General features: G+C 49.0%; 1 protein-coding gene across 1 annotated transcript in view; it reads right to left on the bottom strand.

Moving 5' to 3' along the window:
• Pard6g (par-6 family cell polarity regulator gamma) overlaps positions 1–14,845 on the bottom strand; it is a 69,267-nt gene that overhangs the window by 26,694 nt on the left and 27,728 nt on the right. Inside the window, exon 2 of the mRNA XM_032885341.1 lies at positions 12,200–12,422. Coding sequence (XP_032741232.1) covers positions 12,200–12,422 — 223 coding nt within the window. The remainder of the gene's footprint in view (positions 1–12,199; positions 12,423–14,845) is intronic.

Consider the following 14,845-nt stretch of genomic DNA (forward strand, 5'->3'; position numbering starts at 1 on the left):
TTCAGAAAGACCCAGAGCGATGATAATCGGAGTGGCGTGGCTAGTGCTCTGCATGTGCTGACAGGAACTGGGGAACGCCTTCCTGGCCCCAGTGTGCACACTGTGAACCCCAGGCAAACCACAGAGGTGCTTAGCGCCATATTTCCTATGACTTCCCCATGGAGTACCTGTGCACAGGAGTCAGGGATAAGACAGTGGGAAAGGCGGCCCGAGGTCTTGAGGAACACATTTTAGCATGGGACAATTATCTCTCCAGTGATTTGCTTTTTGAAAAAGAAAATATAATTCCTTGCCTTTGATCTGGAATATCCAACAAGGCCACCGACAGACATCAAAGATAAAAGATGTTTTACAGTAATCTGTACCCTGATGTACCAACGACTGGAAAGTTCTGAGGTGGACGGCAGTGATGCCCATCTAACAGTGTGGACAACGCTGATTGCCACTGGAACGTGTATCTCAAAATGGCTATGATAAACTCATAACATATTTTATAAAAAGCAGATCAATGTCACTACTAGCCTTCATCATTTCCCAAAGTCTACCTCAGTCCTCACATGGATCCGTGTAGCCAGCTCCATGTGGGAACCGGAACGTGTGGCTGGACATGGGCAGGGTGAGCACACACACCCTGGTTCGCTGCCACGGAAAAACGACAACCAAATAAGCAGCTTGATTTCAGTGGGCGTCCTCACCCCAGCCCTCTGTCTGCCTTTGCTAACTGCAGTAGAGCGGCTGGAGGAGGAGCCTTGCACACAGGTGGTGACCCCTATGCTGACCCACTTTCCCACAGGGGAGGTGGGAGGTACAGAGATAAGGGCAAAACAGGAAGAGAAAAGTGCTGCGTAAGAGGAAATCCAACTCTCCCGAGCGTTTCTGGAAAAAGTGTTCATGGTGGAAATTTTCGTATCTCTGGACTCCGCCGAACCGAGAGAAGCGAATCACGCCTGCAACGACCCCCTCACCGTAACGTGCAGAAAGTAGGGCTCTGTGTGCTCTCAGGTGACGGCTTAGGGGCCTCTGTGTGCTGAGTCATGGGGAAGTTGGGCCACAGGCTATGTCCCAAGACTCCTGGGGCTGAGAGCAGAGGAAAACCCAGATCACATAAGGGCCCTCCCAGGGAATGAAGTCTGAGGGGCCCTGACGTCAGAATTCTTACAGAGGGGGACTCTGGGAGTTGACAGTGCTTTGGGAGAGTGAGTCGGGAGTAATATGGATGGGACAGAGAGACTGAGGTGGGGTGTTCTGAGGGCTGAGTGAGAGTGTAACTGGGATGTGCTCGGTAAACTATGGAGGCCACTGAGCTGTGCCCCTGCAGTTACTTAAGAGCAGGGGAGCACAGGAGAAAAGAGAGACAGCGAGAAGTCGGCTTAGCTGGGGTCCAGGAGCATCTCTGGAGACTTCTGTGAGCACGGCTAGGCCGAACATGACACGGGAAAGCTGCCCACGATGCTAGGAGACAGGCTGGAACCGGACACAGGGAAAGTGGGAAAGGGCAAGTAAGCACCTGGGCACTACAAGCTCAGCACCAGAAGGGGAAAGGTACCAAGGAGGTGGTTTCCAGCAGGAACCGGAAACCATGGCCTGAGGCAGTCCCTGCTCCAGGTGGCTTCTCAAGCTCTCTCTCTCTCTCCTTCTCTCTGGTGAGTCCCGACTGCAGGGTGAACTGTTCGTGAGCCCAGCTGTGCTGCCTGCACTGACTGACAAGCTCCATGGCTACCATCTATCTGAACAAGGTATCTTCTGACACCGCAAGCCTTTTGAATAGACTGGGATACAACACGGGGCCAGTGTCCAGGTCTTCCCCCAGGGACTGACTAGGGCCAGCACCTACCTGTCTCAGCCCAGCAACGTTTTGGCTTTGGATTCAGAACTACCAGCAGCTTGGTATCTAAATGGCTCCTGAGCTTGGTAGCCCAACAGCTGCACATGGAGCTCCAGCCTCTGGTGGAGAGTGAGAGCTGTGTTCACGAGCTTCGGGCAGTTGCTGTGACCATGCCACGGATGTCCCAATTCAAGGCAATCTGAATGCCAAGTCTCCCTGGTCCGACCTCCAACTGACCTGTTGTGGGGGCCTCACATTCTGCCTCCCTGAAGCCTCCGGTGAAGATGAGCTTTTCCCCAGAGCTCCTTAACCCATGCAGCAGCTCCTTCGTGAGCACCTACTGTCTGTAGGCACTCATGGAGAGTGCAGCTCCTAGCATTCCTACCATGTCTTCCCAGTGCAAACTTCTGCTGGCACCCCTAAGTCGACCTGCACCTCAACTCCCTCCCTGACACCCTACATGACCTTGTGCCTGTCCCAGAGGCTCCTGTTCTCACCCCACAGTTCATTTCCAGTGGTACGGGCACTGCCTCCTCACAACGCCTCCTGGGCGGGTCTCACGCTGTAGCCTTTTGACCCGGCCTTCCTTCAGCGCTTGCCCTGCTTATTCTGAGCACAGCACCTGTCATCTGGAGAAAGCTGCAGGCCACTCCGCTCGAGGGCAGGAGCCTTAGCCTAACCTTACATCCCTAGGAGGCAGCAGAGCTCTGAGCACAAAGTAGGTGCCTAATAAGAAAAGGCGTCCTGTAACCGAGTGGCTAACTGGACCAACCCTCAGAGTCATGGCTTAATGGAGAGTGCATGACAAGTCTCCCAGAGTGCCTCTGGCGGTGGACTAAACACCTGAGCAGGGAGTGGCAGTGGGTTACAGTGATGTTGATGACGATGACGACAATGATGATGATGGCCTATACACTAGAAGCTTTTCTTGTGGAGGGCTCTAGATTTTATGGTATAAAGTTTGAGCTGGCTGACTTAGGAGCCTACATCTGGGTCAAAGGGGACAAAACACTACCATGACTTTTCAGAGGTCACATTTCTAAAATCTCTGTGCTGAAGCAAATGACTCCAGCCAACCCCTGTGGTCACTGTCACAGCAAAGACCTTGGCTGAGCAAAGGCCAGCTGGGAGTGTCTCTATGAACTTCTCATCCTGGACTTTCCACACACACCAAACTCTCATTACTCGAGCTCATTCTTTCTGGAAAGTCACTAAGAGCAATGTGAGTTAGTGAAGCCAGGGCCATGACCCCCTGGAGAAAGATAGGCTTGGGTTTCACGAGACTCCAGTCATAATGCTTTCTACAACCAATTAGCATCCCACGTTGCTGAGCTCGTGGCCGTGGACCTGAAGGGAGGAGACATGCTGAACTGTCACTTAACTTTTGCCGGCACTAGGAGTTTCCGCCAAAGCTCGCCAGACTGGCTCATCCATTGATCTTTTGGATCAGAAGGAGGCAGGGCCATTTGCCTTTTAGAGTGGGCCCCATGGCAGGTCTATTGGGGACCCCTGTCCTGTCAGACCACATGGGTAGCTATGGAGCCCCCACTGAACACTTTTGGGTAGCATAGCCTGCATGTCCGCTACCAGCTGGAGGCCTGCTCTGCCTACCACCTCTGTTGGACTTCTCTGTGTAAGCAGCCTCTGCTGGCCTCTCAGGAGGCCCCACTCAACCATCTGCTCTGTGGTGGCCCCCAGAGCTGCATGACCACATGCTTGATTTTCTCGACAATGCCCACAATGGCTGGGCTCACGCTGCCCATTGTAATTTATCACGTGGCCCCCGTGCTGAGAGGGCTGATGTCACACTTGATGTCCTCACCACAGAACCTAGGAGAGGCCAGTGAGCTTTTGGGGAAGGAGTGAACCCTCTAGCTTGCACATCTGAGATGGATCACCACGAGACAAGATCCCATGGGCAGTATCCTAGTTACCGAGTGGCCTCTTAGTGGTGTAGACAGGGTGCAGGTTACCTAGCAGCCACTGTAGCTGTTAGAAGAATTCCTTACATGTAAACTCGCTAATAGGTCCCATGACAGGACCCTAACTTACTCAGGAAGTAAGGGGGACAGCCCTCTCTTAGACCATCTATTATATGGTTTTTGTTCTGAAATCCACATCACCTTGGCTCCAGGGTATCATCAGCCTAAATTTATATATATTATATATATATATATATATATATATATATATATATATATATATATATATATATATATACCTATTTACTGCCACCCACCCAGTGAGTGATTCCGATGCCAGAGAGAAGAAACAAGATGATATTTGCCTTTCTAACACACTGGTCAAGTGACAGCCAACTAATTAGGCCATCATGTGAGCTGCTCACATGAGCGGTATCCACACTGCCAGATGACATGTGACAGGAGGTTAGATGCTACAGGCTGACAAAGGTGAGGTCAAGAGGAGCATCCGTGGACGTCAACACCAGGTGCCCGCCCGGGAGGCAGGTTCCCAGGGCTTGCAGCAGCCGGGGGACGGCCACCATCTGCGTGGCCCCAGTCCTTCTGGCAGGAAGACTGGTCTTCGCCATCGTGTCTGAGAAGACAAATCTAAAGACTGCGTTTCCATAGGGCATAACTATGTTCAAAGGTGCCTCAGATACAATGCTGAAGTCCTACTGAGGACAGGAGCATGGACTTATACACCTTCGCTGATCTAATAAACCCGGCAAGAATTCGTTTATTCCAAGAGCTTGACAGCTCTGTTAAGCTGAATGAAGAAAGGCTGGGGAAACCAGGCACAAAGGTGCTGGTGGCATTTAGGTTCATCGTGACAGGAGGATGCTCATCAACCCACAGCTGCAAAAAGACAAAAATACAGCGCCAGGCCAAGGCCATCTCCATGCATGGATACAATGACCTGTTTATTGCTAGCACATCCGAGGTCTGGAACAACACTGCCAAATGGTGAATGTTGTCTTGGGGGAGGGGATTATTCCACGCCCCCCGCCCCGAGTTTCTCTACACAAATATGTCACAAACAGAAACGTCTTAAAACAACAATTTATAGAGCACTTCACAGTCAGGTGTATTTCTGACGCATTGCACTTCGAAAGCAAGAAGTCAAATTATAAACACTAGGCCTGACTGAGTGAGAGAAGCCGAGACCAGAGGGAAAGAAAAGCTGAGCAGGTGTGAAAATCTCACCATTTGCACACCAGGTCCCCGATGGGGCTGCTGGAGAAGGCTAATCCTAGACAAGCTGGCCAGCAAGGGCACAAGGACACGAGGCAGGCAAGCTGAGGCCTACGGGGTGGCTGCGAGTGGCTCCCAGACAGCCACGTTCCTCTGTTCCGAGTGCTGGGTGCCTCTGGTGCGCAGCCCTTCACAAGCTGCCTCAGCACATTCTCCCCACGCCTACTCTGAGCCGGGGCTGCAGGCCTGTTGTTTTCTCCACGTTCCCACGGTAGTGTAGCGAGAGCCTTTTTGGCCTTTTGAAAAAAAGCAAAACAGAACAAAACAAAACCAACATAAAAAAAAAAAGACAGAAAGGAAATCTCCCAAACACGCAGGTTTCTGGGAACCGGGATGGCCCCAAAGCTCACGTGCTGCACAGCGGAGCCTGTCCAGCAGAGAGTTGAGAGCCAGCTCCATGCCTGTCTCTGTACGCACCGGGGCAGGACAACACAGCGGGGTCGGAGAGCAGAGTGTGCCTTAAAAGCAGCGCTAGGCAGCCTCTGAGGAGAGAGTAACCCGGGAGCTCAGGCTGCTCACTGGGAAGGAACCCTCCTACCAAGAGCCTACGCTAAGAATCCAGGGGAAACACTCTGAGCAGCGTTCTTATCTTAAAACTCTTGGAGAGTCTGAAACCAAAGTGGAATCGCTCCACTTCCTTGAAGAGCGCTCCTTACTTTCCACAGCAACTCAATTAAATGAAGACACAGACAAACGTAACCTCGGATACATCTAAGCATTTGCAGCTAACTGTGCTTTGTTCATTCTAGGAACCCGAAGTGCCCAGAACAGCTAATGTTAGGAACCCCCACCCCCCAACCGGGGCAGGAGCCCACCTTGCCCTGGGCAGGGCCTGGAGGTAGACAAGATCATGGGCGTCACTGGTGCTTGAAGGACTGACCTGATGAATTAGTGGTAATGATGTTAGTGTTTGTACTTCCTGTTTATTCTGCTAGAAATGGGAGGAGGCGCAAGGAGGATCCCTCCTGGCCTCACTTCCAGCAGCGTCCCCAGTGTTCCTGCACCCGCTAGGGAGGGTAAGAGGGGAAGGCAGCGAAAAGAAAATGAGCCACTGAAGCTCACCGGGGCTGCAACCTAGGCACGCAAGCCATGCATTCTGACCGCTCTGTTACTGTCTCTATGAACCCTGTCTCTATGAACGTCTCATCCTGGACTTTGTTACTGTCTCTATGAACTTCTCATCCTGGACTTTGTTACTTTGTTACTGTCTCTATGAACTTCTCACCCTGGACTTTGTTACTGTCTCTATGAACGTCTCACCCTGGACTTTGTTACTGTCTCTATGAACTTCTCATCCTGGACTTTGTTACTTTGTTACTGTCTCTATGAACTTCTCATCCTGGACTTTGTTACTGTCTCTATGAACTTCTCACGCTGGATTTTGTTACTGTCTCTATGAACTTCTCACCCTGGACTTTGTTACTGTCTCTATGAATGTCTCATCCTGGACTTTGTTACTGTCTCTATGAACGTCTCATCCTGGACTTTGTTACTGTCTCTATGAACTTCTCACCCTGGACTTTGTTACTGTCTCTATGAACGTCTCATCCTGGACTTTGTTACTGTCTCTATGAACGTCTCACCCTGGACTTTGTTACTGTCTCTATGAACTTCTCATCCTGGACTTTGTTACTGTCTCTATGAACTTCTCATCCTGGACTTTGTTACTGTCTCTATGAACGTCTCACCCTGGACTTTGTTACTGTCTCTATGAACTTCTCACCCTGGACTTTGTTACTGTCTCTATGAACTTCTCATCCTGGACTTTGTTACTGTCTCTATGAACTTCTCATCCTGGACTCTGTTACTTTGTTACTGTCTCTATGAACTTCTCATCCTGGACTTTGTTACTGTCTCTATGAACTTCTCACCCTGGACTTTGTTACTGTCTCTATGAACTTCTCATCCTGGACTTTGTTACTTTGTCTGTCTCTATGAACTTCTCACCCTGGACTTTGTTACTGTCTCTATGAACTTCTCATCCTGGACTTTGTTACCGTCTCTATGAACTTCTCACCCTGGACTTTGTTACTGTCTCTATGAACTTCTCATCCTGGACTTTGTTACTTTGTTACTGTCTCTATGAACTTCTCACCCTGGACTTTGTTACTGTCTCTATGAACTTCTCATCCTGGACTTTGTTACCGTCTCTATGAACTTCTCACCCTGGACTTTGTTACTGTCTCTATGAACTTCTCATCCTGGACTTTGTTACTTTGTTACTGTCTCTATGAACGTCTCATCCTGGACTTTGTTACTGTCTCTATGAACTTCTCATCCTGGACTTTGTTACTTTGTTACTGTCTCTATGAACTTCTCATCCTGGACTTTGTTACTTTGTAACTGTCTCTATGAACTTCTCATCCTGGACTTTGTTACTTTGTTACTGTCTCTATGAACTTCTCATCCTGGACTTTGTTACTTTGTTACTGTCTCTATGAACTTCTCACCCTGGACTTTGTTACTGTCTCTATGAACGTCTCACCCTGGACTTTGTTACTGTCTCTATGAACTTCTCATCCTGGACTTTGTTACTTTGTTACTGTCTCTATGAACTTCTCATCCTGGACTTTGTTACTGTCTCTATGAACTTCTCACGCTGGATTTTGTTACTGTCTCTATGAACTTCTCACCCTGGACTTTGTTACTGTCTCTATGAACGTCTCATCCTGGACTTTGTTACTGTCTCTATGAACGTCTCATCCTGGACTTTGTTACTGTCTCTATGAACTTCTCACCCTGGACTTTGTTACTGTCTCTATGAACGTCTCATCCTGGACTTTGTTACTGTCTCTATGAACGTCTCACCCTGGACTTTGTTACTGTCTCTATGAACTTCTCATCCTGGACTTTGTTACTGTCTCTATGAACTTCTCATCCTGGACTTTGTTACTGTCTCTATGAACTTCTCACCCTGGACTTTGTTACTGTCTCTATGAACGTCTCACCCTGGACTTTGTTACTGTCTCTATGAACTTCTCATCCTGGACTTTGTTACTGTCTCTATGAACTTCTCATCCTGGACTTTGTTACTGTCTCTATGAACTTCTCATCCTGGACTCTGTTACTTTGTTACTGTCTCTATGAACTTCTCATCCTGGACTTTGTTACTTTGTTACTGTCTCTATGAACTTCTTACCCTGGACTTTGTTACTGTCTCTATGAACTTCTCATCCTGGACTTTGTTACTTTGTTACTGTCTCTATGAACTTCTCACCCTGGACTTTGTTACTGTCTCTATGAACTTCTCATCCTGGACTTTGTTACCGTCTCTATGAACTTCTCACCCTGGACTTTGTTACTGTCTCTATGAACTTCTCATCCTGGACTTTGTTACTTTGTTACTGTCTCTATGAACTTCTCATCCTGGACTTTGTTACTGTCTCTATGAACGTCTCATCCTGGACTTTGTTACTGTCTCTATGAACGTCTCATCCTGGACTTTGTTACTTTGTTACTGTCTCTATGAACTTCTCATCCTGGACTTTGTTACTTTGTTACTGTCTCTATGAACTTCTCATCCTGGACTTTGTTACTGTCTGTCTCTATGAACTTCTCATCCTGGACTTTTCACACACACCAAACTCTCATTACTCGGGGTTCTTTCTTTCTTTCTTTCTTTCTTTCTTTCTTTCTTTCTTTCTTTCTTTCTTTCTTTCTTTCTTTCTTTCTTTCTTTCTGGAAAGTCACTAAGAGCAATGTGAGTTAGTGAAGCCAGGGCCATGAGCCCTGGAGAAAGATATGCTTGGGTTTCACGAGACTCCAGTCATGATGCTTTCTTTTTTTTTTTTTTTTTTTTTTTTTTTTTTTTTCCTTTGGAGCTGGGGACTGAACCCAGGGCCTTGCGCTTGCTAGGCAAAGCGCTCTACCACTGAGCTAAATCCCCAACCCCATGATGCTTTCAACAACCAATTAGCATCCCACCTTGCTGAGCTCATGGCCGGTGGACCTGAAGGACACGTCTGTTAACACAACATCTCCACGAGGCAGGTCACCACAGCCTAGGCTGAGAACCTTAGGGGGCACTCAGGCCTTAGGCTCCAGGCCACTGGACAGACGGAAATCACCAACAAAAAAGAAAGCAACACAAAAATGACAACGGTGTCAGTGGACAGAGTGTGCGAGAGACAGATGCCGGCGGGAACTCAGACAAGGCGAGGTGCTTTGCTGTATGTCCTCAGCCAGAAATGTATACGTCAAGTGCACCAATGACCAGAAAACCACCCTAAGAATTGACTTAGGGTTGCAAGTAAATATTAGCAAACAGACATGGGCTGTTGTGAATGGTACTGAGTACTGTCTTTACGTGGGGATTTACCCCCACCCAGGCCCGCTGGCAGGGTTCGTTAAAGGGACACTTCATTTTTCACCTTATTGTTATGTCTTTGTGTGTCTGGAGGCAAGAGACTATTATTGTAAGAGGCAGACTGAATGTTTTGAGCAGAGCTGGGGGCTTCATACATTTATGAAGATGGTCATATAGTTTCTTCTTAAAAACCCGTGTCAGCTAGGGTTGGAATGGCGGCTCTCAGTTTAGAGCATTTACTGCCCTTCCCAGCACCCACACTGCACTGTTCACAGTCACCTGTAAGTCTAGCCTCTGGGGATGTGATACTCTATTCTAGCCTCCAGGGGCACTCCCATGCAACAACCAGAAGTGCACAGGAGAGAGTCACACACACACACACACACACACACACACACACACACACACACACCAGGAAGTGACCTGGGCCTCACTGGGCAGGGCTGTGGTAGCACCATGACGAGGGTACAGTAAGAACTGGCCTCTCCAGACCAATGGACACTTGATCTTCATGGTTATGGGCTGACAAGACTGTCCTGCAGACAAAGGTGTCCAGCCGTCCACACACGTACAGATGCCTAGACCCTTCCCCCACACAGTTACTCCAGAACTCCACAGGAGAGTGAAAAGACGGCTCTGAGCGATCCAGAGGTGTGATGAGAGGCCAGGACAGGACACACGGGCCCTGGCTGAGAGTTCGTAGATGTGGGCATTGCACAGCAATCCAGGAAGCAGATGTCACTTTCCCACCTCAGAAAGGATGGTGGGGCCTACAAGAAGGACCTGGGTTCATTTGACAGATGAACTCACTCTGAAAAAGCCAGCCTCGTGAGTACCACGCTGCTTCTCACAGCAGAGGAAGACTAATGAGGAGGAAAAAGAAATAATACGGACAGGGAGACTGGGCCTCCACATGCTGAAGGAGGGAAGCCACCTGAACTGTGGGCGAGGCTGACGCAGCCCCACCTAGAACATGCAGACCCGAGCTCCCGCCCACTCCAGGTTCAGCAGCTCCATGCTAAGGGGCTCTCAAGACAGCCTGCTTCTACTGGGACTTCAGAGCCCCCACCCCACAGCCAGAAAACATTAGCTTCTTTCAGGACGGGTAACAAGGCCCACGTGCATGGGCGCCAACTCTCCAGAGCCTTCACCGTCTGCCTGTCCCTGTGAGTGAGGCTCTGAGCTGTGGTCACTGTGGCATAGCCAAGAACCAGCCCTGGGATCCCTGTAGTCTGGTGGAGATGAATCACAAGCCACTCTAAGAATCTGTAGTAGGTTAACATCCAGGGAGAAGAAGAGGACAGACGAGCAGCGGAAACCATGAACCGATTAGAGCAGATTGAAACTGACCTGTCTGAGCAGAGTTCCAGGAGGGGGTAGTGGGATGCAGGGGTTTGCACCAGGACCAGCTGTGGCTACCACAGAGGACAGAGAAGAGATAAGAGGGCACTGTAGGCTGCAGGGAGCATGAGAGTCCTGATCCAGTGTCTCCTAATCACTACGAGGGATGGATTCAACTCTGCAGCATCAGTAACACCCAGGTTTTGCTATGGAACAGATGCTAGTGTGTTCTCATTTTGCACCAGAGAACTGGACTAAAGTGAGGTCAGTGTCTCCTCCATCACCCACGACCACAAATAAGAATAGCACAAATCAACAGGCCACAGACAGTCCTTTGGCATGCTCTGTGTTATGCTCAGTAACTCGAGCAGTGCCGTGTCACCCCCACTTTGCAAACAACGACACTAAGGTGCAGGGAACAGACACAGGCCTGGCCAACAGTTCTGAGTCTCATGGCCAGCTTCCCACCTTGGCTCTTCATGCCCTCACTCAGCCCATGACAGCGGCTCACCCTGGGTCTTTCTGTGAAAAGCCACGAGAAGGATCTGAAGTCACATGACAGATGACCTCACACTAAAAGGCCAGACTTGTAAGTGCCATGCTGCCACTCGGGGCAGAGCAAGGAAGAAAACGAGGTAACACCAAAGGATGCTGGGAAAACACACCTATGCCAAGGCCTTATCAGCTGATGGCTTTCTGGAGCATGGCTTTACTGGGGTTCTCTACTGGTTCCTCAGATCGCTCACACTGCACACAGCAGTGCTCACGATGTTCAAAGTAGGTCCGTCCCAGGCAAAGGGTAATGATTAGTAAACTGATTATAAAAGTGCTCTTTTTTCTACTTCTAAGCTTCCCTTGCAGCTAGCTCTTTCCTTTAACATGTTCTTAAATGACAAGGCTCTGCCTAGCTTAGATGAGAGGGAAAAAACCTGAAGTGCATTTCTGAGAGGAAGGCCGGGTGAGTTCATAGGAGACCAGGCTGCCCCCGCTCCAACCCCTCCTGACTTTAGCCACCAACCTATACCTACGTAAGCTATTTCAAGACAAAACATCGGTTGCTTACAACAATGGTAGGATTTTAGAAGTTAAAGTTAACCAAATTTAAAGTTAATATTTTCCCTAGTCTTACAAAGATGTGAAAAGTACACACTGAACTAGGGCCCTCAAGTTTAGTTCTTAGGATGACAAATGCCTCTTTGTTACTGAATTTACTTGCCTCTAGTCAAAATACCCAAAATACCAGCATTATTAACTCTTCATAAAAGACTGAAAGCATCTGCATTATTCTTCTTACATCTTTATAGGGCAGAGGTCAGCGCTATTTAAGGTGAAAAAGGCAGTGTGGCTACTTTTAAGACCTTTAAACAAATCAGCATTGCTCTGAGAATTAATTTTAAAGTCTACTACGAAAAGCCAGAGAACTGAATCTCAGTGTCTCACACCAACAGTTAAAAGTTCTACTCTTTTCCTTAAGTGACTGCTACGGGAGCGGAGCGCACAGCTTCCCCCTACCTCGCTTCTGGATGAAGACTCGAAGCAAGGGGTTCGCGCTTGAGACAGCCTTGCAGAAGTTGTCGTCATTGTTGATGGGCAGCAGGTCCCCGTGTACATCAGCATAGCCAATGGTCACTTCGGTGTTGGAGATGTGGTGGGTGTGTACCACCAGCTGGTAGAAATCTTCAAACTTCCCAGGCTTGTGGCGGTCCAAGGAGAACCTTCGGAACTCGGCCCCAAACTACAAGGCAAGAGACGGGGGGAGAGTGAATTCTGGGGAAGAGATGGTGAGAAGACGGCACAATGTGCTCATGGAACAGTGCGGTAACCAAGTCCACTCCGCAGTCTTGGGACTGAGCGAGTCGGATTCATTTAAAACATATAAAATTTAATTTTTAATGTTTGCCTTAAAGTTTTAGGTTCTCAGATGACTTTTAAAAAATCCCCTTTGTTTGGATTAATCTTCCCCATGTTTCCTACTCCTCCCTGCTTGAACCTTTCCACTCACGGAATCGACTACCACATTATCCATGGACTACTTACTAACTTCCTTTAAGCACCCCACCATGGCCTTATAAGTTTTCTGGCTCCTACAACAGTAACTCCGAGTAAACACACGCCAGGACCCACAGACGAGAGGCAAGAGAAAGACGCTGTGCAGGTGGCTGGAGGCAAAAGGCATTGGCTGTAAGTTTGTGAATCTTACGAACTGTGACAACTGTGATACTTGTGGAACAGTGACGCTTCTGTTAGGGGTGACCAACTGCTTTTGATTTACTGCCCCATACCATAGGAGGGAATCCACGCTGGGTACTGAAGCCTGGTCAAAAACCCATCATGGCAGGGGGGGAACGGAAGGCCACAGCGGGAACTCAACATTGCTATTTAGCTAAACCGACAACACAGCGAGCTACCTTCTAAATATTTATGTTTATAACCACAAATGCTTAATCAGAGAGGGTTCTCTTTCCAGCGAATCGTGGTGAATGAAGCTCGTGGTGTTGGTCATGGTTGCAGATGCCTGCCCTGGGTCTGCACCGGAATGGGTCCCTCAGTGGAGCTCAGGGAGCCTTACCCCTCACTGCTGAGCTATTTGCTATAGACAGGGAGAAGGGAAGTCACTGCCTTCAGCTGTGGACCCAGTGGTGACCCCAAGCAGGCTTCGATGGACAGTTCTAATCATACGCTAACACAGATGGCCCCGATGTAAACTAAATGGTCACCAAAACAAACCGGAAAGTCATCAACGTTGGAAGAGGACCGGCAGGGAGGAAGGAGAAGCATGACGCAGATGGGAGACGTGAGATACGTGTGGGGGAGGAGCAGTCAGGTCAGGATGCAATTATATACAAGTTGAGTTAGAAAGAAAGAAAGGAACAACAGGGGAAAATGAAAAGAGAACCAGCTTCCTTTCAAAAGAGCAGTCAGCTTCTGCCTCTGCACAGTAACTGGCGGCTCCACAGTCAAAGGCTCCAGGACCCACATATTTTCTACAGAGCCTGGGCCTGACCTGGTTGCCCATGGAGCTGCTCCCAGAGCTTGTGTTTGCCTCCAGAAGACCCCAGCCCACAGCCTACGGGTCACCTCTTGAAGGCTGCAAGGAGATGACCACAGTCAGTATGACCTGAGAGTCTTAGCTCACACTAGTCTGCAGCATAATTAAGAGGTAAGAAACAGGGCTGGAAAGTATCCAGAGTTAAATGTTGAATGTTACACGAGAACTGCCATTACGACATCTGGACATTATACTGGACAAGTCATCTCAAGTCGCTGGGGTCTGCGTCAGAAACCACCTCAATGCTCTCAGGTTTGGGGCTGTATCCCAGGAAATTGTGTTTCTAAGAAAACTTCCCAGAAGTAACCAGTGTTAGCCTGGGTCGGCATCAGAGGGCCAGTGGCTTACGGAAAATGGCTTCCAGAGAACTTCGTGAAGACAGACTTGCCTGAGGAGCAACTGCTGGTCCCACGTCTCACCAGTCACACAGAGCAAAGCCAACCTCTCGCCTAACTCCTCTGCCCAGGACACCCAAACAAAGGAACAATTCGAAATGTTGGCAAAACTCTATATTCAGTGACTAGTCAGACCCACCGTCCCCGCCCACACACACGCCGTAGGGGAAGAAGTATGGCCCAAGAGTTAGTGTCTGGCCAGTCACATTTATGCCCAGCTAATGCCCTGGAAAGGGCTCTGGCTCATTTCTGCTGGTGTCAGAGGTGAAGATCTTTCACCCCGGCATTTCTTCTCAGAAATTAACAAAGACACGGTGCCATCAGTGGGCAGCCAGTCGGAGCACACTGGTCTTCATTCAGAGGGGTTGGAAACCTCTAAGATACAAGAGATAAAGCCTACAGTCCAAGTTCTACATGATCCTTTCCCAGTGTAGGTATCCAATCAGATCGTAACACATTTACTTCATGTTTCCCGTCTGTAGCTGACTTCTGCCGAGTCCTTGAGTACACCCCTTTCTTCTCACGGAAGACTTGAAAGACCGTAACGGTGAGTAATGCCCCCGGGAGCATTTCTCTCCCATCCTTGTTTGGGTCTCCTCAGCAGGATGCATCACTGTACACTCACCTGAGGAACTTCCTTCCCTCTGTGCTCACAGCACCCCACACTGCAGACTCAGCACCCAGAAGCTCCCACACTCAGTACCCAAGTTCCCC

The sequence above is a fragment of the Rattus rattus genome, chromosome 15 (genome assembly GCF_011064425.1).
Source record: "Rattus rattus isolate New Zealand chromosome 15, Rrattus_CSIRO_v1, whole genome shotgun sequence".
Taxonomy (NCBI): Eukaryota; Metazoa; Chordata; class Mammalia; order Rodentia; family Muridae; genus Rattus; species Rattus rattus.